General features: G+C 40.0%; 1 protein-coding gene across 3 annotated transcripts in view; it reads right to left on the reverse strand.

The window, feature by feature from the left end:
- Positions 1 to 22,021: 22,021 nt before the first annotated feature.
- DAB1 (DAB adaptor protein 1) overlaps positions 22,022 to 27,980 on the reverse strand; it is a 168,159-nt gene continuing 162,200 nt past the window's right edge. For all 3 annotated transcript variants that reach the window (XM_065409675.1, XM_065409674.1, XM_065409673.1), the window contains 3 exons: positions 27,177 to 27,725; positions 23,109 to 23,236; positions 22,022 to 22,105 (listed from right to left, as the gene is read on the reverse strand). In XM_065409675.1, the coding sequence (XP_065265747.1) occupies positions 22,022 to 22,105; positions 23,109 to 23,236; positions 27,177 to 27,725 (761 nt within the window). The remainder of the gene's footprint in view (positions 22,106 to 23,108; positions 23,237 to 27,176; positions 27,726 to 27,980) is intronic.

The following is a 27,980-nucleotide window of genomic DNA, read 5'->3' on the forward strand; positions in this document are numbered from 1 at the left end:
TCGGGTGCTGGATGGGGAACTCGGTTCAATGCCTTGCTCTGCCATAGGCTTCTTGGGAGACCTGAGACAAGACCCAGAGGGCCAGATTTTCATATGCACTCTACAGCTCTAGTGTAAGCATCAACGTTAATGGCAGACTTACTTCAGCTCCCATTTTGGTGCCTAAATGGGAGCTTATTGTCTATTGTAAGCTCTTTAAAACAGACTGTGTCTCACTATGCATATGTACACATAAGGCACACCCAGGGCACAAGGGGGGCCCTGATCTTGGTTTGGGCTTCTAGGCATTATTGTCATACAAATACTAAATAATATTGGTAAAGTGCTTTGGCTCGTCTGTCAATGAAAGGTGTCCGATAAAAATTAAGCACATCAATTCTAACAATACAAACCATAGTTAAAACTAAAATACAGCCTCAGTTTAGTGGACTGGTCAAGAATTATTCCTTTTCTTTTGGTTCTCCAGTTACTTATAATTATATTATTCAGCCGTGCATCTGAAGCAATCAGCTTCTGCATCTTTAGAGCAAAGCAACTTAATGTTAATGATTTAACACAGAATAAGCAAAATGTCAATTGACGCTTTATGGGAAATGCTCATGAAAATCTGTGGTTATGTTAGCCACTTTTTAACCTAATATCACTGAGCATGGAGACAATGATTAACTGCTCTTTCATCTCTATACATGGAGGACAAACGATTGGTCTGGGCTGTTCAAAGTTTTATATCTGCTTCAAATTATGCTGTCTCAATATAAAACAATGTTGTGTCTATCAGATGCAGCTGACTCAACCTTTGACACGATTGATTTGGTTGTTAATCATTGGTGCACAGATAAACCCCATTTACAGGAAAGACCTCTCGGTGTGGGGATCTGTGTCAGGGAAGGCAGTATACCGTTTAGCAATAACCATACCAGAGCCAAGATTACAGACATAAGGCATGCAATGTATACTTTAAAACCAACAATTGAGTGCAGAGTGATCTGCATGTTAACCACATTTGAGTTACTGGATTAACAGATAGAGGGGGTGGTATTAATCAGAAAGAGACAGAGGTACCCATGTGCTGGCATTCGCCATACACCACCACGTTCTCCAAAGTGGACTTCAAAGCAACATCAGGCACATACAATAAGAGATGGGCCTAAAATGCAAAATTCAGAGCTGGATCCTCTACATTTCAACTCCCCAAATGACACCCCATTTCTTGTAGTGTGTTGGTGGGAATGTTACCTTCTAGCCATTTCCCACTTCCTGACTGTACTATTTTTGCAGTGTTGTTCCCTTCTGCACCACAGAAGATTTAGACAACAGTTAGCTGCCTATCTGTGTTTTAAGTCTCTGAGCATTTAACTCTGACAAAGTTGTAAGTTAATGGATGTAGATTTTGGTGCATCTACAAATGGAAACTCACTCCTGTCCACTTACTTCACCAATGCCTTCATTAACATCAGCGTCTGAGGTTTCATGATGCTTGCAACCAATTCTTTGAGTTTGTAGAGTTCCCAAAACTAGTATGAGTAATTTAAACCCATAATTTTATCCAAAGGTGGGTCCATTTTTTAAATTGGCATGTTTTATGCTGTGATATGTATTAGGGATAAAAGAGCCTTCCTTCCACAGGCTGGCACTAACTGAAATCAGCCCATGGAATGGATACTGTGGTTCCTCATTACCACTCTTTACTACACCTTTCACCCTCTTCTTTAGGAGCAGAATAAAAAAAAAACCAGAGTAATATTTGATATTAATGGGGGAGTTTTGTCATTGATTTCAGTGGCTCTAGGATTGAGCCATGAGAACTTTCAAACCCATGATGTTCAAATGGGTTTGAAATTAGATGAAATTCATCCCTATTTTTAATCCAACACTGATTATCTCCAGCACTGGAAACCACACTCTAGTGCATCAGTCACAAGTCTTTGTTCTTTACAGCAAGATTTACCTTCTATTACGATGCACATATGAACATAAATACTTTAAAGATAATGGGTTCAACTCTCTCTCTCTCCAGGCACACACAGGGAGAAAGCTGAGAGTCTCACAATCTCATGACTCCAGGAATTGGGGCTTTAAGAAAACCACCAAATTGAATCATTTCCCATATAGTTGCCTATGGAACAGGCCTCTGACTGAGGCCACTGCTTAGTCTGCCTATTGTCCAAGGGATAAAAAGATTCCCCAAAGTTGTTCAGTTTGCCAGATCTTGGGTCATATAAAATCTTAAAGTGTCGGGAATCCCAGGTGTTCCTCAGACTCCGGGCTTCTGATTTTTTTAGTGGGCCCAAATACTAAGAAAAGGGTTTTTTTTCTTGCCATCAACGAAGCCCGCCAATTAGCCCTAGTTTTTTCCTGCCCTTTACTTTCATGGATGTCTCAGAGTCTGAATGAACACTGATTTCCTCCTTCCTTAACCTGGTATTGTTTCCTTTAAATTGGCTGTGATTTCCTTGCCTTGCTGGTAAGGGGTGCTCTGACAAATACAGATGGTACCTAGAGGGCTATGAAATGGGACTGAAAAGATAGCAAATAATATCAGATATTTAAAGATACTTTAAAAATTCTTCTCTTGCTGAAAACTACTTAAAGAGAGCCTTTTAAGTCTATTATTCTTTTTGAGAGTTCTCAGGCCCTGATAAGAGATTTTAGGCTTGATAGATGAACCACAAGGCAAACAGTTCCATTGAGATAAGACTATTTAGAGCTGTAAAAACTAATAGGTGGACAGTCGTTTCACTAATGGACCTGATATTCCCTGTCTCCAGTAGGATGATTTCAGAAAGAGATAGGTTTTGTTACTAGTAATCAGGGAATCGTATCAGGCTATCTCCCCATATTTCTCATTGTCAGGTTGCTACATGCGGAGATGTATAATTCAGTTTCCACACACCTTCTGACAGCAACCACAAGAAGGAAAAAAAATACCTTTTTATCTTCTGAGCCAAGCCTTTTATTTATCCTAGTAAAGGACTGCAAAAGGAGTAAGTTATTTATGAGACTTACTCCTTTTGCAGTCCTTTATACTTGAATGCAGGGGACTGGACTAGAAGACTTCTCCGAGTCCCTTCCAGTTCTACACTTCTATGATTCTATACAGAGCCTGATCCTGCAAATCCTTAATCGTACTTGAGTAAGTCCTACTTAAATAAGGTCTACCCTTGGCAAAGTTTGTAGGACTGGCCCTACAATCAGGAAATCTGTACTGGTGGTATAAGAAGGGAATACCAAACCATAGCCAAAGTTCTTCACTGAGCTTCATGCAGAGCCCCATGGATTTCAATGGGGCTCTATGAGGGCATCATCTCCATGATGAACCCAAATATTCTGCAGAGCAGGTAGCGTAGTGATGCCAGAAGGTTCAATACAAATACTTGTGAAAAACAGTATCAGTGAACAGAGAGTCACAAATGACCCAGGCTCAGAGATTCGTTCCAGAGATTTCTTCCAAACATTCCATTTGCTGGTAGCCAAAGAGACTTTTATTTTGTTCATTTACCCTGACATGTTTAGCATTTTGGTGGAAAGAAACAGTTACACAACATGGATTCAAATCTGCTCCATGGCTACTTGAGAGCAGGCATTCTCACTCGCTCCTTTCTGATGACGTTCTTCTAATTGCTAATGTCGTTTGCTAGAAAAGTAATACGTATGAAATTGAATTACTTCGTAAACGACATAAGCCATGCAAAAAAAAAAAAAAAAGACAGTTCAGGAAGAGGACTTGCATGAGAAGCTATGTCATAGCATAGGAAAAAGAAGCAAATATCTTTAGCAACTGTTATCATATTACGGTGGTGAAGATTCCATTGTACGAAATCACCATGGCTATTATAATGCAGTAAAGGTAAAACCATGAATTCCAATCTACCTTATCAATTGCTTTATAAGAATTCATTGACATGGAAAGAGAAATCTGCCAGAACCTTGAGCCTATGTGATTTTACTGCCTGAGCCTCAAGCCTTCTGCCAGTGACACTCTGACTGCTGCCTGGATCGTGTCCTTAATTAGCACCTGTCAAATGAATATAATTTCCTTATCATTTTATATAACATATCCAAACGTATATCTTGGGCTATACTCACATTCTGTTAGTGCTCCACCTCGCCCAGATTATAATGTTAGCATTATGCATTGAGTTACTGCAATAAGAATCAGATTTGTTTATGATATTTTCCCTTTTTGGTAATCTTGCCATACGAGTCATGCTCTTCCAGCTTCATAAAGGGCTTTGATATCCTTAGAATTTAAGGTACTAGAAAAGTGCAAAAAATTATATTATTTCTCACTATATTAACATAACTAGTTACTTAGTTTTATATCAGTTCTTCCTTTGACATGCTGGCTGTGATAAGGTGCATTGTATTTTATTTCTTAATGAACTCTGCTTCAAGCCTTTATACTGTTGTTATATTTTGCAGATTACCTCTTCAGTCTTCTACTTCACCATAAAACTGTAACTGCACCGTTGCTACCACAGAGTCTCTTTCCATTTGTGATGCGTGCTATAGGACTGCTCATCACCCCTAGCCAATATTGGAGTTTTATAATTAAAAATGTCCTTGTCTTCTTCCATTAAGTGTTTGCATCTTGTACAGAACTATGTCAATAGGATGCTTTCAAGTACCTGTATCTCTGAGCAGATTTCTCCTCTCTTGAGGACTTTGTGTTGATTGCCAGGAATCCAACCAATCACTATTAGAAATCCCCTAATAATACATGCACAACCGAGGTCTTTCTCCTGCTTATCTTTGTGACATAATTTCTCTCTTCCAGTCCTGAACAAATTCTTCATTCCACCTCTGAGGGTTTGTTTCCTATACTGTACTTCTGGTTTTGCCGGTTTTATTTTTGATTCTTTCCCCTGTGGTTTATTTTTGTACCCTTTAAATGGAAATTCTCCTCCTACATATTAACTTTAGACTTCTGGAGTCCTTGAGCCTTTGAAAGAATAATTTTAAGACTTTATTGGCTTGTTGGTGTTATAATTTGATATTTATTGTGTGATGCCTAGAGACTCCGATTAGGATTGGGTTTCCATTGTGGTACACAGTGTACACACACACATATAATGAAAGACATCCCTTGCCCCAAGGATCTTGCAATCTAAGCAAAGAAGGAAGCATATCACCTTATTTGATCTGTGAAGACTGAGACTGGCACATGAAAAAGGGCCATAAACCTGTGTTATGCATGTGGTCAGACTAGATGATCCAAACGATCCATTCTGGCCTCAAAACTCTATGAAGTCATAGGTTTAAAGTGCAAATGTTGGACCGAATTCTGCTCCCACTTACAGCTCTGCAAAACAACTGAAGTAAACAGAGTTTCATGAATATAAGTGAGACAAGAATTTGGTCCCTGATGTAAAAAGTTAGGCAGTCACATAAAATTAAGCCAATACATATCTTTATTATTGCATTTAAACTGTCAGAACCTAAATTTTACTGCATTTCTCAAGTTTTTATAAACATATATACTAATATATATAACGAATATAATACTAATATTTATCTAATATTTAAATACATTGACTGTTATAATTAGATTAGAGTTTGCATGCATTTACTATAGGAGCATGGGTTGGGATTAAACTCTTATCAAACAGTATGCATCCATGTAAGCAATTAATGGCTCAGTATAATCTGTAGGAAGATGGATCACTTCTTTGTTGTTGTTCTCTTTTGGAGGAGAGGAGGCTGCATCAAAACAAGATTTTTTTTTCTGCTTACATTTCCCTCCCACATCTTGTATATTTTGGCATCACTCACTGGACAAAACACGTCCGTTATTCTCCATACGCAGCTCCCGTTACCTTCAATTGTGGTGCTCAGCAGCTAAGAAAATCAGGCCAATTTTATTCTGCTGCAAAAATATGGACTTAAGAACATAAGAATGGCCATACTGGGTCAGACCAAAGATCCATCTAGCCCTATATCCTGTCTTCCGACAGTGGCCAATGCCAGGTGCCCCACAGGGAATGAACAGAACAAGTAATCATCAAGTGATCCATCCACTGTCGCCCATTCCCAGCTTCTGGCAAACAGAGGCTAGGGCAGTGTTTTCTCAAACTGGGGTCGCCGTTTGTGTAGGGAAAGCCCCTGGCGGGCCAGGCCGGTTTGTTTACCTGCCCCGTCCGCAGGTCCGGCCGATCGCGGCTCCCACTGGCCGCAGTTTGATGCTCTGGGCCAATGGGAGCTGCTGGAAGCGGTGCGGGCCGAGGGACGTATTGGCCGTCGCTTCCAGCAGCTCCCATTGGCCTGCAGCAGCGAACCGCAGCCAGTGGGAGCCGTGATCGGCCGGACCTGCGGACGGGGCAGGTAAACAAACCGGCCCGGCCCGCCAGGGGCTTTCCCTACACAAGCGGCGACCCCAGTTTGAGAAACACTGGGCTAGGGACACCATCCCGGCTAATAGCCAATGATGGACCTATCCTCCATGAATTTATCTAGTTACCCTGTTATAGTCTTGGGCTTCACAACATCCCCTGGCAAGAAGTTCCACAGGTTGATTTGGGGCCTCAATACAACAAGGCATCCGGACGTATATATAACTTTAAGCATGTGAAAAGTTCCACTGAAATAAATGAGGCTACTCAATTGCTTAAAATTACACACATGCTTAAGTGCCTTTGGGCACCTCCTTTTGAAAATGTTGGCCACAAAGTCAAACTTTTACTTTCATTATAGGGCTTTTGCCTAGCCTAAGAGTTGTCATGATTACATGATTTATCAGAAGGGTGAAATTTCAGCAGGATGATTCATAGATTCTAGGACTGGAAGGGACCTCGAGAGGTCATCGAGTCCAGTCCGCTGCCCGCATGGCAGGACCAAATACTGTCTAGACCATCCCTGATAGACATTTATCTAACCTACTCTTAAATATCTCCAGAGATGGAGATTCCACAACCTCCCTAGGCAATTTATTCCAGTGTTTAACCACCCTGACAGTTAGGAACTTTTTCCTAATGTCCAACCTAGACCTCCCTTGCTGCAGTTTAAGCCCATTGCTTCTTGTTCTATCCTTAGAGGCTAAGGTGAACAAGTTTTCTCCCTCCTCCTTATGACACCCTTTTAGATACCTGAAAACTGCTATCATGTCCCCTCTCAGTCTTCTCTTTTCCAAACTAAACAAACCCAATTCTTTCAGTCTTCCTTCATAGGTCATGTTCTCAAGACCTTTAATCATTCTTGTTGCTCTTCTCTGGACCCTCTCCAATTTCTCCACATCTTTCTTGAAATGCGGTGCCCAAAACTGGACACAATACTCCAGCTGAGGCCTAACCAGAGCAGAGTAGAGCGGAAGAATGACTTCTCGTGTCTTGCTCACAACACACCTGTTAATACATCCCAGAATCATGTTTGCTTTTTTTGCAACAGCATCACACTGTTGACTCATATTTAGCTTGTGGTCCACTATAACCCCTAGATCCCTTTCTGCCGTACTCCTTCCTAGACAGTCTCTTCCCATTCTGTATGTGTGAAACTGATTTTTCCTTCCTAAGTGGAGCACTTTGCATTTGTCTTTGTTAAACTTCATCCTGTTTAACTCAGACCATTTCTCCAATTTGTCCAGATCATTTTGAATTATGACCCTGTCCTCCAAAGCAGTTGCAATCCCTCCCAGTTTGGTATCATCCGCAAACTTAATAAGCGTACTTTCTATGCCAATATCTAAGTCGTTAATGAAGATATTGAACAGAGCCGGTCCCAAAACAGACCCCTGCGGAACCCCACTCGTTATGCCTTTCCAGCAGGATTGGGAACCATTAATAACAACTCTCTGAGTACGGTTATCCAGCCAGTTATGCACCCACCTTATAGTAGCCCCATCTAAATTGTATTTGCCTAGTTTATCGATAAGAATATCATGCGAGACCGTATCAAATGCCTTACTAAAGTCTAGGTATACCACATCCACAGCTTCTCCCTTATCCACAAGACTCGTTATCCTATCGAAGAAAGCTATCAGATTGGTTTGACATGATTTGTTCTTTACAAATCCATGCTGGCTGTTCCCTATCACCTTACCACCTTCCAAGTGTTTGCAGATGATTTCCTTAATTACTTGCTCCATTATCTTCCCTGGCACAGAAGTTAAACTAACTGGTCTGTAGTTTCCTGGGTTGTTTTTATTTCCCTTTTTATAGATGGGCACTATATTTGCCCTTTTCCAGTCTTCTGGAATCTCTCCCGTCTCCCATGATTTTCCAAAGATAATAGCTAGAGGCTCAGATACCTCCTCTATTAGCTCCTTGAGTATTCTAGGATGCATTTCATCAGGCCCTGGTGACTTGCAGGCATCTAACTTTTCTAAGTGATTTTTAACTTGTTCTTTTTTTATTTTATCTGCTAAACCTACCCCCTTCCCATTAGCATTCACTATGTTAGGCATTCCTTCAGACTTCTCGGTGAAGACCGAAACAAAGAAGTCATTAAGCATCTCTGCCATTTCCAAGTTTCCTATTACTGTTTCTCCCTTTTCACAAAGCAGTGGGCCTACCCTGTCTTTGGTCTTCCTCTTGCTTTTAATGTATTGATAAAAAGTCTTCTAGTTTCCCTTTATTCCCGTAGCTAGTTTGAGCTCATTTTGTGCCTTTGCCTTTCTAATCTTGCCCCTGCATTCCTGTGTTGTTTGCCTATATTCATCCTTTGTAATCTGTCCTAGTTTCCATTTTTTTTATGACTCCTTTTTATTTTTTAGATCATGCAAGATCTCGTGGTTAAGCCAAGGTGGTCTTTTGCCACATTTTCTATCTTTCCTAACCAGCGGAATAGCTTGCTTTTGGGCCCTTAATAGTGTCCCTTTGAAAAACTGCCAACTCTCCTCAGTTGTTTTTCCCCTCAGTCTTGATTCCCATGGGACCTTACCTATCAGCTCTCTGAGCTTACCAAAATCCGCCTTCCTGAAATCCATTGTCTCTATTTTGCTGTTCTCCCTTCTACCCTTCCTTAGAATTGCAAACTCTATGATTTCATGATCACTTTCACCCAAGCTGCCTTCTACTTTCAAATTCTCAACTTCTCTAATCATGAACCAACTTCTGCTTGAGATGGTCTTATACACCATGGTTTTCCTCATATGACCATATATTTGATTAGTTGTGAGATATGGGCCACTATTTTCAAAAATGACTAGTGTTTTTGGGTGTCTACCTTAAGAAACCCCAAAAGGGGACTAATTTTCAGAGGGCAGGTCCTCAACACTTCTGGGTACAAGGTATGCTTAAGGTGGCTCAGGTTGGGCATCCCCCCCCAAATCCCTAGTCTTAGATAAGCTTGTCCATGGCAAATTGTACTCAAGAGAAACTTTGGCACCTTTCTGTGAGCAGCTTTCTGCAACGGGCAGAGACTATGGAACAAATTAACTTGAATGACAATGATTTTTTTAAACATTTTTATTTGTAACAGTATTACATGGTGTGTTACAGAAATTAATGGAAAATTTCTAAAAATTTGTTGTTTTTGTTGTTGAATGCATTACACATAAAGTTAAAAATAATGTGTCCATATATGTTAACAAATGGTCATCATCTGAGGTAAAGTTAAAGTAGGTCTAGAAACATACTGCAACAGTCATTTTATCTTTCTCATCTTTATTAAAAAAATATGTCAGAATGCAGAAATAAAAATGAATGAAAACCACAGAGTAAACATTTTTGCAAAGAAGGTGCCCAGTACATTATTAGATGATAGTAGGTTTCATCAGACACGTGGATGACTATCTATCAAAATATTTTTCATGACATGTAAAGATCAAGAAACTTCTGGGGATGGTAACAGGATGTTGGGTGAGATTCCCTGGTTTTAAAATTTAAAGTGACAAATTTAGTGCTAGTGAAGGATGAGAGTTTAAACAATTGCACAAGCTGGAGCTGTTATTTATCTAAAATACTGGTACAGTGCAGACTCCCCACAGTCCTCTGCAAATCAGCATCTCAACTATGACCAGGAAGGGCAGTCTAGTGATAATGATATGGTAGCTATAGATGTATTTTTTTAAAATATTGGTTACAAATAAAAACAAAATGGCCAATGACAATGTGGACTATGGTCTCTCATAAAACTGATCTTAAAATCCCAACCTCATTTAGTTTGTACCTACTTTTCCGATCTGAGCTCTATATATGTAATGTCAATGGATCCACTGAGACTTGACTCTGCATTTCCTTCTCTCTAAACATTTTACTGCATAACTGAAAATGTATTGACTATGCAACGCTTTGAATGTTTATGAGGAATCAAAATTAGTGTCTTCATGGTTCAATACTGCAAGACAAAACCTAAAAAAGTCATATTGAGGAAGAAAGTAGCACCACTTATTGAGATCAAAATTATGAAAATATCCTTAAAAAAGAAATGCCCTGTGGAAATATTTTTTTCCTTATTTTAATCCCAAAACACACAATCCATCTGGTTTTGATTTAACTCCTACAGTTAGAAAACTGTTTGCACCTTTCTTCTGATGTGAAAATATGACTTTGCTACAAGCGTCTCTACATGCCTATGGAATAAGCAAACAATGACGGATCGGAGGATCTCTTCTCTGCATGGTCATTAGGTCTAGCCATATGTAATATGTCATTCATATATCTTCTGTAACTCACAATTCTCTAGTTTACCTAATTCAAAATATCAGACTGGAATCATGAGATTTGGGTGTACATATCAACAATCACCAGTTCATCTTTCAGCTTTCTATGTTTACAGTAAATATGCTGTCTTCTAAACCCTTTTTAGCTTATATAGAGATGAAAGAAAGTAAAAGATTTACAACTTCAGGCCTATTTAAATCAATGACAGAAATATAAATCCTAATGTTTCAAGTTAAAAACAAAATCTGCACAATAACCCTAAAAACAGATTAATCGTTTGATTTCTTTAATATTTTTTTTTTAGTGTTAAACCACTAAATTCAATATACTGTAACTGCATAGGAACATCAGGAAAACACATTTGACCTGTATAACAATTCTCTGTAGGGCAAAAATATATAGATTCTTTATGAAAATCATGTGCTAACATATGAACCCAAACACTGCACTTTTGTTTCATAAATGTAAAAAAAGGAGTTTTTAAATTCTTCTGTTCTGTGTGTAAACAGTCTGATGACTTCCATTTAGAGATTTCGGAATCAAAGAAACGTCTATGAAATGTGGGTTGTTTTTTTTAATGTGGAGAATGTATACTTGTGTGGAAAAAGCTAGATCATAAAATCTTGTGTTCCCAGCAATTTTACTAGTTGCTGACAAGCTAATTGCTGTTGGCAGGTGCACTTCAGCCTCTGCCTATTATAATAAGCATGTGAAAAAACATATGTGATGCAAGAACCACAAATTGGGTTTGCCACGCCTCCCAAGCACTGCAATTTGCTACCTTCTCTACAGTGTAATGGCATTATTAAAAGAATTTTCATAACATTTATATTTACAAAAAACTGGCAATTTTCATTTGAACTCCTTAAAGCCATTTCCCCTTAAACATTTAAAGAGTTTAATGGTAAGATTTTTTTCAAGTTATAAAATAAAAATCCCATTTGAATTTTCTGATGTACAAAAAGTGATAAAGATGAACAATTTGATCACAGAATCAGTTTGTTATTCCAAAATTCATGCCATCATTGTCCCATTTATAAAGTCTGTTTTGTCTAAAATCCATAAACCAGAATTATACCAGAATTATTTGGCAAATGATTTTTTTTTCTTCAAAAATGGCACACAGAGAAGAAAACACTTGTCTGCATAGCATTACAGCAGCAAGATAGCGAAGAAATAAAAAATATTCCTTTACTGTACTTTGTTTTATGAGTTTCCTAGGAAATAACATATTTTTCACCTCTTTCATCAATGGGATTTGATGTCCTTTTTCCACCCACAGAATGAGTATTCAAACAGAAAAGCAGCAATTCTTCCTCATGATGCGCTATAACTTAAAGGTCCATTTGGCAATGTTTTTCAACCAGGATGGATAATCAACACAGTTTTATTCTGCAGTTTCAAGTTAAGAATCATTTCCATAGGAGGCATTTTGCTGTTAATTTCTGTTACCCATACAAAACAACAGAATCAGAAATACAAAAAAATAACACAGCCTGTCTTTTTTTTTTTTTTAAATATGCCAAGACGGAGGTGAGGTGAGGTGAGGGAGGGGAATATAATGTCAAGAGTAGCCTGATATACATGACAATGAGAAACATGTCACCGTGACATAAAAAGTGCAGACTTGTGCCTGAAAGGCTGTTGAATGACGATGCCACTGCTACATATGGGTTCTGCTTTTTTTTTGCTTAAAAGAAAAACAATGGCTAATACTTATTCAATTTCAAATGCCCATTGTTCAGGTGGGATGTAAAGAAGAGTTTAAACGAAGAACGAGGAGTAAGATTTCGTACTGTGGGTGCTCAGAACTCAGATGCTTGGCATGGTAAGCAGGGCTCGTTTTTATGTTTGTGCTGCCATAGAAATTTGCCATTCATTGCCAAAAACTGTCAGGTACGTTTGGTAGGGCAATCCTCTATCCTTTGTCAGACGTGATCAATCAAAAACAAGCATAAGAGCCAAAAGGCCTGTCAGGTTGTAGATTTTCACTGGAGTCTTGAAGCACCACAAGCCTGTAATAATGCTATTTCTTAGGTCTGTTGATCTGGGCGTAGAGAGGTTCTGTTTCCTGAAGACAATAAAAATAAAAATAAGCAGAGATGTCTGAAGACATTTTTAGAACATCTGCTTGTGAACAGCATTGCATCTAGAGATAAAACCCAAAGGTAACAGCTAAGGAAATGTTTGCTTGCCTTCATGCGTTGAATGATTATGGCTTCCCAAAGGAATTTTTAAGAAAAAGCAATTCAACATTACATCAGAGAAGTTTCACACATATACTGAACCTCAATTAAACTTTACCATATGCACTGTACACTGGTTCTCAGGAGGTGTTGCTGGGTATGTATGTGTGAAGAAATTCAGTGATAATTATATATCTAGGTATTCTGAAGTTCATGGGCCAGATCCTCAGCTGGTGAAAACCACCATAACTCCACGGATGTCAGGCTAAGGATCTGGCCCAAACGTTACAGCACAAAACATAGCAGGGTATTTTTATACAGTTGATATAGAACAAATGTTTGCTAACAGATAAATTGCTATTGTAAGATGACTTCATGACACTGCAGTTAGATTTAAGATGAATAAACTTTACATTTCTACTATATATCTTATGAGTTCTGATATGAAAAACCATGAAAGTTAATTTTGCAGGGGTTGATTATAAGTCTAATTATATCACTATTGGAAGAAACCATTCTGTTTTGCTCAATAGGTATTTTACTATGAATTTCTTAGAAACAGGAAAACTGCCATGTCTTCAGAGTGATATTTCATATATCTGACACCGTTTTCTTGATACTATATTCATTCTGGCTGCAAGATATAGTAAGACTGCCCTCTACTTCATTTTCAGAAACAAATTTTTTAAACTGAGAATGACACCTAAAAAGAGAACGAGACAGGCAGAAAGGCTAATTAATGCCACATTGCATTAACTTTCCACACTATAATAAATATTCAAATACAATGGCGTGAAGTTAAATTTAGCCATGTTAGAATCAAATTCACATTACAGAGAGGACAGCAAAAGCTAACATGTAATAAATAAGTTATAGGGTTTGGCAAACTGAACAACTGGCCGATGGGGGAATAAGAAAGTTTATTGTGGTGAGTTGGTGGCTACTCATTAGTTTCTAGCCATTATAGTTGCAAAGGTAACCTGTTGAATGTAAACCAACACATGCCTTTCTGAATCTGCACACACACAGCCTGAAGTTTCAGAGTAGCCGCCGTGTTAGTCTGTATCCACAAAAAGAACAGGAGTACTTGTGGCACCTTAGAGACTAACAAATTTATTTGAGCATAAGCTTTCGTGGGCTACAGCCCACTTCATCGGATGCATAGAATGGAACATATATTTATCTCCTTACTATATGTTCCATTCTATGCATCTGATGAAGTGGGCTGTAGCCCCCGAAAGCTTATGCTCAAATAAATGTGTTAGTCTCTAAGGTGCCACAAGTCCTCCTGTTCTTTTTACAGCCTTAAGTGTGAACTATCAACAACTCAAATCCTGGCCTCAGTTCAATGCCCAAGCTGCTGGTCTGTGTGCTAGGGAGTTTTGCTGGAGTTAAGAGAAGGAACCCTTCATTCCCAGGTGAATTTGCAGGAGTGGAGCTCCTCCCTAGATCCTATACAGCCTCAGGGCTGTAGCAGCCTCGGTGTTGATTGTGCTTCTATGGAGGAACAATGGCTGGTGGAAACATGTAGTGGTGGAACCACTTTTCTCACTTTCAGTCATTGCTGTGTCCCCATTTGCAGGGATCCCACACACACCTGGGCTCCATGGCTCATGGGGATTTCACATTCCTGGTACAAACTCATAAAATCCTGCCCTACTGTTAAACTCTCCATGGCTGCAGAGCAGTGGGATGTGGTTTTCCCATAAAGTGTGAACTGCTTCCATACATCTCAGTGGAAGCCCATCTGTCGCCCTGTGTCCGTCTTCACTTTACTCCTCAAAACAGCTGTATGTTGCAAAGGTTCTAGCTGTCCCTCTCCTACCCATGCCAACCCCTGAGCAAACTGTGACAACTGGTGAACAGTAAGAAAAATCTTCCCCTGAATGATTTGGTTAAGGGGTGAAGAAATTATCTACAGTCAGAAGCACACACAAACACCCTCCTCACAAACACCACACATGTAGGGATCTGTGGGTGTCCCTGCCAGAGGGATGAGGGAAGCAGAAATGAAAAGCGGTCTTCTTACAGAGTGAATTCCTATCTAAACTCAGAGGAAATACTACTTAAAGGCAACCAAACTTAATGATTCTCATAGCAGCATTAACCTTTACTCTAAGCCTTCTACCTTCCTCCCAATGGGGGATGGTAGGATATTGGTAATGGCAGAAGGAGCAAATGGGAGAATGACTCCTGAGTGAGGCTCCTGTCAGGAAAAATAGGACCCTGAAAGTAACACAGAGGGTTCATGTAGATGTCTTGAACCTCACAGAGTTTTCCCCTTCTATGAAATAGATGGTTGGGCCCAATGGCAATATCAGAAAAATGCTGGATGCTGAGGTAGTTCTATTAAAAGTAACTCTCCCCATCCATATTGTAATCAATAATCAAATTAGTGTTTGGCTCAACCCTACTCAGATGCCAGTGTATGGCTACTTATTGTGGACAGTGACTGTTAAATACAAAAGACTGTGGTTATAAATGATCAGTGAAAAAGGATATGGGCACCCAAGTCAATTATTTGAGAAAAGGGCCTGGCCTATTAGGAAGTAGGTCCAAAATGTTCAAAGATAAGTGCCTGAAATGAGACATCTAAATCCATATCGGGGAAACTAAAGAAGTACCCTGTATCTAGAGGCGATGAGTGCTGATCTCACTGGGAACTGTGTATATTCAGTACCTCTGAAAATCTGGCCATTTATTTAGTAGCATAACTGTATCCCCCCAAGTTTGAAAAAGTGTGGCCTACTTTCCCTTGATTGCAATGAACTTAGTATTTTTTTCAATAAATAACTACATACTTTTGTTGAAGTTATACCTCATACTTCAATATTTCTTTTTAAGGGGTGTTTTTTGTAATCATCAATGCCAAAAGCAAACAACATACATTTAGGTGACTGTTCACAGCTCGGGCTTAGAACTGTATCAGCTAACTGGATGTACACATTATAAACATGATTCCATTTTTAATGTATTACTAGTATGTGCTCCTCAAACAAATCAGTTACCATAGGGCATAATCAAAAAGTGTCAGTATCAGGGTGGGCTTGTGATGTGAGAGCAACTTCAATGTTCATTGGCAACTTTCTGCAGTCCTCGGGTGATCATTTCAATGTACATGTAGAATGCTGTATAAAAGATGCATTACGTTCTAGAGTTGCTGTCCTCTCAGATTTCTTTAACCTCTCTCCTCTCATGCAGATTTTCAGCACAGGGTTTTCCTTCTGGCTAGGCAATCAGTAAGCACAATCTCAGCAGATAAACTTCCGGAAATGAGACTGGGCTTTCTGATCATCCAACCAAAAGGAAAACCCTGTGCTGAGAATCTGCAGCAGAGAAGGGACGTTAAGGAAATCTGGGAGAACTGCACTCTGGAGTGTAATGTATCTTTGATACAACATGCTTTGTGTGTATAAAACGCAGATTCAATAAACCAGGCTCTAAGGGACCTGACAGCAGTCAAAAAGTATACACCCCAGTGGTAATGGAAGGGCTTGTCCTAGTCTTCCACTGATGCTTAAGATATTTTTAAAAATAACTTCAACTGTGTTTAGATTCCAGTAGCTGTGTGAATACCCCAATCATCTATTTAGTGAATATTATTTGATATTCAGCGTTTTGGATGTTATAGTGACTATATCAGACAGGAAGCATTTCCCAATGTCCAACATCTATTTAACTATTAGAATTTTAAAAGGCAAGTCACTTAGTATCTTAGTACATACAATTGTGAAGACAGTCCAGAAAGACAATCCCTCCCTCTTGGTCCTGGTGTAATTTAGGGTTGCTATCTACAATTGTACTGCTGTTATTTTTTTTCCAGTTCAGGTTCTTTGGAGAATATGATGGTGAAGAGGTGACTGGGCCTGCAAAGGGCAAAATGGGACTCTTCATGATTTCCTTTCAGTGAGTGTTCTAGAGTTTACAGCCAACTGCAGAGAAGGAGCTACCACCAACCCTACGAGTTTCTATCTAGGCTCTAGTTAGCTCTGATTGAGCTTACCGAATGGATCCTGGAAAAAGGTCTCTGAGATGTTGAGAATCTATTCCGTTCTGGGATTCTTAATACAATGCCAGAACCTTGAAGTTGATGGAAAGCCAGGGCAGGTTGGGCAGCATCAATATATTATACCCTCTATGGTTCATCCTCATGCTTAGCATGGATCAACATCTGCAGATGCTCTGTTAACTCTGATATAAGCCCAGGAAGACTGGCTTATAAGAGTCCATCCTGGAACTGATGAACCTAGTAAGTACTCTTGTCAAGGAGGATGCATGGTGTTTTCTTACCACCCAGAGATGGAAGCCAGCAGGCAACCTGCCAATTGTTGGACTACTGACATATGTCAGTGATGACAACAGCATCACGAGTTTGACTTATTTCGAGATCTTACAGTTGTCTGCACACACTTCAGACAGCAGTTGCATAGCTTTTCTAGGAAGGATTGCTCCAGGAGAACGTGATCAGCTCTAGCCACAAATATTTTGAAGATTTGCCGAGAATCACTTATAAGACAACTATTTCACATACATGAACACTGGGTAACAAATCATTGCATCCGTATTTGTTCCATGACTTTAAATAGCTTGTGTTGAAATAACCGTGGTGCCAAAGAACACCTTACACTCTTTCAGAGCTTGATCACTGTCAGACCTTACTCTTCTGTAGGAATTAGTCCCTATAGTCCACAGAGAACTGTATTATTTTTGTGGTACTAGGATATCAGGGAATAGGGTTCAGATTCAAATGACCTAGAAGAATTACTTCCACAGTTAACATGTATATTCTTGAGATGCCAGTCATGGATGAACCAAATACACTGATGTCAAAAAGCCAAAGGTCCATTCATCCTTTCTCACAGTAGCCTAACACTCTTCCTTCCATTGACTTTCACCACTGAAACTATCCAGTGTTGCTTGATAATGGATCAGTATGCTGATAAAGATTACAGTCACTGCGGATGCAGAGTTAGTGGCTGAACTTGAAATGTACTGAGGACCAGCAACTTCCACATCAGTGAGAGTTGCAGGTACTCAACACTTCTCAGGATCAGGCCCATACTTTTTATATATGGTGATGGTATCCATAGGGACTAAGGCACAATAACTGAAAATCCCTTTTCTATTGTAAATACTGCTTTGACTAGACACCTGTGAAGTAAGATATAAAGCTTATTTTACAGAATCTTAGCTAAACAAATATTTTCTTTTTTCTCCCCCTTTCACTATGGTTATCTAGAAAGAGCAATAGGATTGTGCCACCTAAGCATAAATCAAAACCCAGCTAATGAAAGCATTCTTGTTATATACTGTTTTTCTCCTCCTTTCTGTACAATCACTTCACACATTTGCTTTTCTCAACCAGAGAGAAAATGCCTGGATAGAATTCTTATTAGGAATAGCTCTGCGAATACTCAAGCTTCCTTGAGCTGTGAAGTCAGGCCTGTCTGCGTTTGGTCTCAAACAACAGTGGGGCAAAGATCTAACTTATCAATAAATGTCAGATTTACCTAAGCACTCCACAGCCTTTACTAAACAGATTAGTTGTGATAAGGGCTGCTGTGTGATAAGAAGTTTGAAAGATTCAGTTTAAAACTACAAGAGGATGAGAGGAGAAATATAGACATGGAGATAGCAACTGATAAATGCCAACGTAGTCTAAGCGAGAACACCTAAGATTGCAAGGAACTGAGAAACCAAACTGCTAACATAGGAAATAAATCAGATTAAGAAATATCAGTTGGTGACTATACTGTACCTGAATACACTAAGATAGAAGATATTATATGTGCAGAGCTGATTATGAAGATGCTGGGAACAGATAAACTCTGAAAACCCTTCATAATGTATCATAGAATGTCATGTTATTGGAAAGGACAAGTGGGTGAGGTAATGTCTTTTATTGGACCAACTTCTGTTGGTGAAAGAGACAAGTTTTCGAGCTACACAGAATTCTTCTGGTTTGAAAAAGAGTTCTGTGTAGCTCAAAAGCTTGTCTCTTTCACCAACAGAAGTTGCTCCAATAAAAGATATTACCTCACCCACCTTGTATTGCTAATATCCTGGGACCAACACAGCTAAAACACTGCAAACAAAACGTTCTTGGGAAGTCCATTCATCCCACTTGTATATTATGCAATTCTTGCAATAAAGAACTAGGTTCTGAAATGACCACGTGATATCTACCTTTTAATGTAAAAAACCACCCTCTACGCAGATTGTAATCCTAGTTCTTCTTTTGTACTAGAGTATGTTTCTCATTACAATGAGGCTAAAAAAGGCTTGGCCTGACTATTTTATGCGTTGAATTAAAAATTCTCCACGGAGTCTCTCCTGAACTTAGCCCCTCCCCCCTTCATTGATGATATAATGTTTCTGAGTCAGAGGAACTGATTCTAGCAAGTGGATTTCCTCTAGTCTGCTGTTGAATGGTACTGCATTGAGACACTATGGTATTTAGATTGTAAGCTCTTTGGGGCAGGGACTGTGTTTTTGTTCTGTGTTTGCTGACTGTCTAACACAATAGGGCCCTGGTCTATGAGTAGAGCCCCTAGACATTACTGCAGTACAAACAATAAATAGCAACAATATTTTATATTGCCCCGAGGTATATGATGTAATGATGATGTGCGTAAACTTGAATAGGTTGAATTGTGAAACACGTACTATTGGCTAGGCCCAAAAATGAATGACAACACTGAAATGTTGTTATTACAGAAGTTATTACACCTCTACCGCGATATAACGCTGTCCTCGGGAGTCAAAAAATCTTGCCGCGTTATAGGTGAAACCGCGTTATATTGAACTTGCTTTGATCCACCAGAGTGTGCAGCCCCGCCCCCTCTGGAGCACTGCTTTACCGCGTTATATCCGAATTCATGTTATATTGGGTGGCGTTATATCGAGGTAGCGGTGTATTATCATTTGTATTACTGTAGTGTCTAGGAGCCCTAGTTCTCTCCATTGTGCTTGGCAATGTACAAAGAGCACAAAAAGCCATCCCCGCCACAAGGAGTGTACAATCTAATATTGTATGTAACAATAGACTTAAATGGTTGTCACAAGCAACCTGCAGTAGCCTTGATAAGTAAAACTTGTATGAAATGCATGAGCCATCTTTGTGTATCAGTCAACAAATGAGAAGGAGGAATTCTTCATTATTGTCAGATAGTTCTGAAAATTATCTTGACCCTGATACTTAATAATAATAATAATCAATAAACATTTGTTCATAAATACATAGATGTGCTTTGCAGACACATTGTAATATGGGGAAAATGGCCAGATCTTCAACCTCCAATTAAATGGGGGAATCCTGGAAAGGCACAAACCTGGCATAGTGGGCTATGCCAGCCTCTAGCGGTACCCGATTCCCCAACATAGGGGTTGTGTCAATGCTGGCTGGGGCCGAAGGGAGCAGAAAAAGGTGGCGCTGAATTACCATGTGGTCCACCAACCCCTGCTGGGGAATGATCCTTGGGGAGCAGCATTTAAATTAGCCCTCTGGGTGCTCCGACTTGACCCGTGGTGGATTCCACCACTCAAACATCTTTGGCTCCCGAATTTAGGGAGGCATAAACATGTCTTAGAGTCACTTTTGCTTCCCCTGACACTCATCCTTGTGCCGCTGAGGATTAGTGTGATACTTTTGCACTGCATTATGTATTGTTAGTAAATAGTCGAAATGCCCCCAAAATGTACCAAAGCAAAGTTATCTTAAATTCTTTTACCAGATTTAATGTATTAAGCAAGTGGGCTCCCTAAAGCAACTATTAATTTTCAGAAGAGACAACTTATTTATGCTTAAGATACATAAGTCATACATGTTGAATATAGTGCAGTATCTAGACAAAATGAGAAGTATTCTACCAATGTAAGGGATTTGTCCCAGCAGCAGCGTGCTGAGAAACAGAAGCTATAGTAAGTCACATATTTGAGTGTTAAAAATATGAATGACAAAAGAGTACAGCTAATTAAACATATTCTTCAAATAGTAACATTAAAACATATTTGGATGGAATGGCAATGCTCAACACTCAGAATCACTGTAGCTTCACTATCTCTTTGCAAAACATATATACTGGACTGAAAATATCGATGAGTATGTCTTAGAATTTTTACTAAGTGCTACATTTCCAGTGTGTTCTGTAAGGAAAAAAGATGCAAAGATCATCTCCCCCATATAACTGGATTTAACACTGTTTTATGTGTAATGGTCAATTAATGAAAATCGTCATGCCTAAAATGTGTATATGTAAAATTGCCATCGCTTCCTGATGGTTTTAATTTGACATTGGAGATAAAACAACAAAAATTTCAACTTCAGTATTAAATTTTTTTTATATACAGATAATAAGAAATGGAGTTCTGCAACTGCTCTGCCACACTTATTTAGGGGGACGTGTTGGCACATCTTTATTTTTTTAAATTCCTTCAAGTGGGCAAGATGTGTTATTCCACTTAATCTGTTACATCTGTGTAAATACCAGTGTCATTTTTATCTAAGATAAACTTCTGCACAACATATTGAGGTTTACTAGTAATAGCTGAAATTTCTGTATTTACTCCCTAAAATTCTGACATGACTTAAAAACAATTCTGCAGTCACAGTACATTTGTTTAAACCAGTGATACTCAGACCTCATGGTTCAGGAGCCAAATTAGCGATCCACATTACCCAAAAGAACCACAGCAGTGTGAATTCATTGTTTCATTTACTATAGTACTATTCATATTTAAACAGCATGATTGGATATATTTAGTTTATATGGGTATATTTTTTCTTACAGCAAATAGGTTAATAACTTGGTGCAAGTTGATAACTTAAATGGCAAATAACAAAGTAAAAACATCCTGATCAGTTAATAACTTAGATGGGTTAATAATTAAATCACACACGATTTTAATATCATGTGCTGCAAAGAGCCGCAGGAGACACATCAAAAAGCCACTTGCGGCTCACAAGTTGCAGAGGAGTATCACTGGTTTAAACCATGTAGGCAGCTGCAACACATACAAGTGCACAACTGGAAACACTTAGCAAATGGCAGAAGCCATGCAAACCATGGAGGATGAGGAATAAATAGGGGGTGGGAGTGGAGAGGAAAAGGGAAAGATGTAGTAAAGGAAAAATAAATGATGCATCCATGGAAGTGATGGTAGGCATTGGTAAAAGAGTAAGTGAACACCTCAAGATGGAGAGAGAAAAAAAGGACAGATACCTACCCCAACCTGCGCTATCTAGCTACCGACCTGTGGACTTATAGTATCACCAGTAGGCTCACCAAATGGATCACTGTTGGAAGAGGCCTGAGATCCATCAGGCTAGAATACAAGAACATAACACCTTTTTTCTCAACAACAGGAAGTGAAAAGGCAGTAAGAGGTTATTTTCATGCTAGGGACACATTCTATCACGTGCAGCTACTGTAGGTTTTAAAACACAAAGGGTAAGATCCTACAATTAATATGCTTTCAAAATTTGCATGGACTTCAAATGGGTGTTGCATACATAAGGGCACTGATTTAATGCCTGTTGAAGTTGATAAAAGAGCTGCCCCTGACTTCAATAGGCATTGGTCAGACCCAAAATGACGGCAGGCCCAGTCCCTGAAAGCAGATCTTGGACTAAATTCATAAGCAAATCTATGTGAATCAGAGAGCGTTTAATCTTGTGTAATTTATGCTCTCTTCTATCCCCTCTGCATGTACGTTACAACAACTTGGGCTCCTTTTAGCCTTTCTTTGACTTCAACTCAAACCCAGTTACCAGGGCATTTTATGACATACAATCCCCATTTAGCCAACCTCTGACTTTGGCCCACTCAGTCTCACTAAGTGTAATGGAACCTTAATGGAGAAAAATCATACGCTAAAGGCCCACAAGTGAGGTATATAACAAGAACAACAACTAGCAGGAAAATGTAAGAATGTGTAAGTCAGTGTGGGCCATACTGTTTTAACATATATACTCTTACACCTTCTTCTGCTTCCTCGGCATGTATGTTACGTCAACCTGGAATCCCTTACACATCCGTAAGTGGTGTAAGTAGGTTGATGGATGTTTGAGGGTACATAACTTACACCGCTTTACATATCAACTCTGAATTTAGCTCCTTAATATTAATACATACTATTGTCAATATCATGCTAATGTTCGATAGCTATCAAACCCATACTTGGAAATGAAAGTTCTCTGCAACTTCCCTTAAAAAAATCCACCAATCCTATTGAAATATTTATTTGACATTTCCAGATGACTTTCAGTTACTCCCTGGTATTTTCTAGCTAGAAAAGTCTAGTTAGTATTAGGAGTCATGCTACTCACAGCCTCCTGCTCTTCACTTTTGCTTGGGCTTTCAAACCCCTCTTCGAAGAGGTCATCTGCAGTAGGGTCACTGGTATGAGAGACTGATGATTTTGATGGAGAACTCTGTCTGGGAGCAGGGGTTGGAGCTAAACAAAGATGATGGCAATAATAATAGGAAATAAATTCATTAATTTGTTTAGATAGACAAACTATTCAAAATTTATTCATGCTTAACCCCCCCAATTTTATTATTCCTAAATTGATTGTTTTCTGATTTAAGCAAACAAAATCATAGTCTATAGTCTGAAAATTATAACAAAAATGTCACCAACTCCTTATTTTTATTCCATGCTTCAAATTCACCAACCCCAACATAAGAACACTCCACAAATCAGTGTATGAATTCTGTGATTTGAAATAAATTTAATGTAAAGCCTATTTCCTCTTTCAGCCTTTTCAGAAACTAGGATAACAGGAGTACTTGTGGCACCTTAGAGACTAACAAATTTATTAGAGCATAAGCTTTCGTGGGCTACAACCCACTTCTTCGGATGCATAAAGAGTGAACCATATATTGAGGAGATATATATACACACACATACAGAGAGCATGAACAGGTGGGAGTTGGTAAGACAACTCCCACCTGTTCATGCTCTCTGTATGTGTGTGTATATATATCTCCTCAATATATGGTTCACTCTTTATGCATCCGAAGAAGTGGGTTGTAGCCCACGAAAGCTTATGCTCTAATAAATTTGTTAGTCTCTAAGGTGCCACAAGTACTCCTGTTATTTTTGCGGATACAGACTAACACGGCTGCTACTCTGAAACCAGAAACTAGGATGTTTGTTTTTAGCTGAGATGGATGTTGGGGGAGATTTTGGCCAATAAGAAATTTCAAATGACAAGAAAAAGATCTTCATGGTGCATCTTTACATAGACTCTGAAAACACAGGGCTTATCTATATGGAGACATAGTGCATGGAAAGCCTCTTTGTTTCTGGGTGGACCCTGCTGCCATGCACTATAAGTTCTGTAGTGTGCTTTGACCTACTGCTATTTCAGGCCAGAGTCCAGTAGATTTACACTGGACTCTGGCCTGAAATAACAGTAGGTCAAAGCACACTACAGAACTTATAGTGCATGGCAGCAGGGTCCACCCAGAAACAACGAGAATCATAGAAGATTAGGGTTGGAAGAGATCTCAGGAGGTCATCTAGTCCAACCCCCTGCTCAAAGCAGGACCAACCCCAACTAAATCATCCCAACCAGGATTTTACCAAGCCGGGCCATAAAAACCTCTAAGGAAGGAGATTCCACCACCTCCCTAGGTAACCCATTCCAGTGCTTCACCACCCACCTAGTGAAATAGTTTTTCCTAATATCCAACCTAGACCTCCCCCACTGCAACTTGAGACCATTGCTCCTTGTTCTGTCATCTGCCACCACTGAGAACAGCTTATTTTCCATCCTCTTTGGAACCCCCTTCAGGTAGTTGAAGGCTGCTATAAAATCCCCCCTCACTCTTCTCTTCTGCATACTAAACAAGCCCAGTTCCCTCAGCCTCTCCTTGTAAGTCAAGTACCCCAGCCCCCTGATCATTTTCGTTGCCCTCCGCTGGACTCTCTCCAAGTTGTTCACATCCCTTCTGTAGCGGGGGGCACAAAACTGGACGCAATACTCCAGATGTGGACTCACAAGTGCCGAATAGAGGGGAATAATCACTTCCTTTGATCTGCTGGCAACGCTCCTACTAATGCAGCCCAATATGCCGTTAGCCTTCTTGGCAACAAGGGCACACTGTTGACTCATATCCAGCTTCTTGTTCACTGTAACCCCCAGGTCCTTTTCTGCCAAACTGCCCCTTAGCCAGTAGGTCCCCACCCTGTAGCAGTGCATGGGATTCTTCCGTCCCAAGTGCAGAATTCTGCACTTGTCCTTGTTGAACCTCATCAGATTTATTTTAGCCCAAGCCTCCAATTTGTCTAGGTCACTCTGGGCCCTATCCTTACCTCCCCTCCCAGCTTAGTGTCATCTGCAAACTTGCTGAGGGTGCAATCCAGCCCATCATCCAGATCATTAATGAAGATGTTGAACAAAACCGGCCCCAGGACAGACTCCTGGGGCACTCTGCTTGATACCAGCTGCCAACTAGACATCGAGCCGTTGATCACTACCCGTTGAGCCCGACGATCTAGCCAGCTTTTTATTCACCTTATAGTCCATTCGTCCAATCCATACTTTTTTAACTTGCTGGCAAGAATACTGTGGGGAATGTATCAAAATCTTTGCTAAAGTCAAGCTATATAACATCCACCGCTTTCCCCATATCCACAGAGCCAGTTCTCTCAACATAAAAGGCAATCATGACCAAGGCATGACTTGCCCTGGATGAATCCATGTTGACTGTTCCTGATTACCTTCCTCTCTTCCAAGTGCTTCAAAATGGATTCCTTGAGGACCCGCTCCATGATTTTTCCAGGGACTGAGGTGAGGCTGACCGGTCTGTAGTTCCCCAGATTCTCCTTCTTCCCTTTTTTAAAGATGGGCACTATATTTGCCTTTTTCCAATCGTCCGGTACCTCCCCCGATCACCACAAGTTTTCAAAGATAATGGCCAATGGGTCTGCAATCACATCAGCCAACTCCCTCAGCACCCTCAGATGCATTAGATCCGGACCCATGGACTTGTGCATGTCCAGCTTTTCTAAATAGTCCTTAACCTGTTCTTTCACCACTGAGGGCTGCTCACCTCCTCCCCATACTGTGCTGCTCGGTGCAACAATCTGGGAGCTGACCTTGTCTGTGAAGACCAAGGCAAAAAAAGCATTGAGTACTTCAGCTTTTTCCACATCATCTGTCACTAGGTTGCCTCTCCATTCAGTAAGGGTCCCACACTTTCCCTGACCTCCTTCTTGTTGCTAACATACCTGTAGAACCCTTTCTTGTTACCCTTCATATCCCTTGCTAGCTGCAACTCCAATTGTGCTTCGGCCTTCCTGATTACACCCCTGCATGATTGAGCACTATTTTTATACTCCTCCCAGTCATTTGTCCAAGTTTCCACTTCTTGTAAGCTTCCTTTTTGTGTTTAAGCTCACTGAAGATTTTGCTGTTAAGCCAAGCTGGTCGCCTGCCATATTTGCTGTTCTTTCTGCACATTGGGATGGCTTGCTGGGCTGTTCTCAGTGGTGGCAGATGACAGACCAAGGAGCAATGGTCTCAAGTTGCAGTGGGGGAGGTCTAGGTTGGATATTAGGAAAAACTATTTCACTAGGAGGGTAGTGAAGCACTGGAATGGGTTACCTAGGGAAGTGGTGGAATCTCTATCCTTAAGAGGTTTTTAAGGCCCGGCTTGACAAAGCCCTGGTTGGGATGATTTAGTTGGGGTTGGTTCTGCTTTGGGCAGGGGGTTGGACTAGATGACCTCCTGAAGTCTCTTCCAACCCTAATCTTCTATAAGTAATGTTATTAGGTTCAATCTAGCTTCTATGAAACTCAATAGACTTCTGTTGGCTTCCATGGGAGTTGGATCTATACCAGTGTTAGCACTCGTATAATGGAATCTGTTTATAAACAATTTTTTGCAACCCCACAGTATAAGCACATTTATGCACCTAGAGCGAAATTCACTCCAGTACAGAGGGCCAGAAGAAGACCTATTCACCACGTAAGTCCCACTGAAGTCTCCAAAAATATGGCTGGAGTGGGACTTAAAATGGCTCCCTGTAGGTATGAATTTCACCTCTACTGCGTGAATATTTTCTCATCAATAGTTTAAATATTTTCCAAGCCAGTTTAAATGTGCTTAGTTTAGGCACATTTTGAAGAGCAGACCTATTACTGTTTTATTAAAAATTAAATTTTATCTTGCAACCTTTGAAGTTGTTGATTTCAATCGCCTCTGTAATTTGTAACCTAAATCATGTTTCCCTAGCTCCAGGATGCCACTAACAAGCTTGATCATGCATGAAGATACTAAGGTCATGGGTATTCCAACATAGTACACCAGAGAAAAGGGAAAAGCTTTGAGGAGACGGTGACATTTGAGGAAGAGACTGCAATTGGAAGGATTTGGGTACTTACGTGAATTTGTAGATGGCGTTGTAGAAGTCACAGGAGTCAAATTTAATTGAGAGATGTCAAAGTCATCACAATCATCTGCATCCTGTGCCATCCCGACTTTGTTAAAATAGCTGGAGAAGGCCTCTGAGGTACAACTGAGGGAAGGCTGGTCTGGTTTTCGTGATGGCACTGGCGGAGGCTGAGCCATCTGGAAATCTTTGAACATTTCTTTTCCCATTTTCTGTCTGGGCCTGTCTGTCTGTGGACTTGATCTGGTGGAATCGCTTGTGGGTGGAACAGTAGCTATGGGAGCAATGGTACCTTGAAACATGGCTGCTTGTAAAGGCATAACAGTTTGTGTTGGCATGAAGGCAGTTGGTTGGAACTGACCAGCTACAGATGGCCATGGTTGCTGGGTAGGAGAAAAAATACCAGGTTGGCCCCATGCTATTGGCTGTCCTCCCTGCATCACCTGAGCAACTGGAGGCTGAGTACTCATGGCCAATTGTTGTTGAACGAGTGGTTGCTGTCCCCAGAAGGAGGGCAGGACAGCTCCCATTGCAACATAACCTTAAAGAATAACAACAGGGTTGTTTTAGCGCATGGATATGAACAGCAAGAGGATGTGGTACAGGAAACACTGTTAGTCAGAAATACACAGACTGTGTTAGAAGTCACAGGGACCTTTACCAATTTATATCACTTTCTTAAAATGTGTCAATCCTATGCTCTTGGCATGTGTACAAACAGTTCAATAAATAAAGCATAACTGGACTGACTTTAATAATAATCACCATCCCCACTCATTAGTACAAAAAAATTATT

Source organism: Emys orbicularis, chromosome 8 (assembly GCF_028017835.1).
Source record: "Emys orbicularis isolate rEmyOrb1 chromosome 8, rEmyOrb1.hap1, whole genome shotgun sequence".
Classification (NCBI taxonomy): Eukaryota; Metazoa; Chordata; order Testudines; family Emydidae; genus Emys; species Emys orbicularis.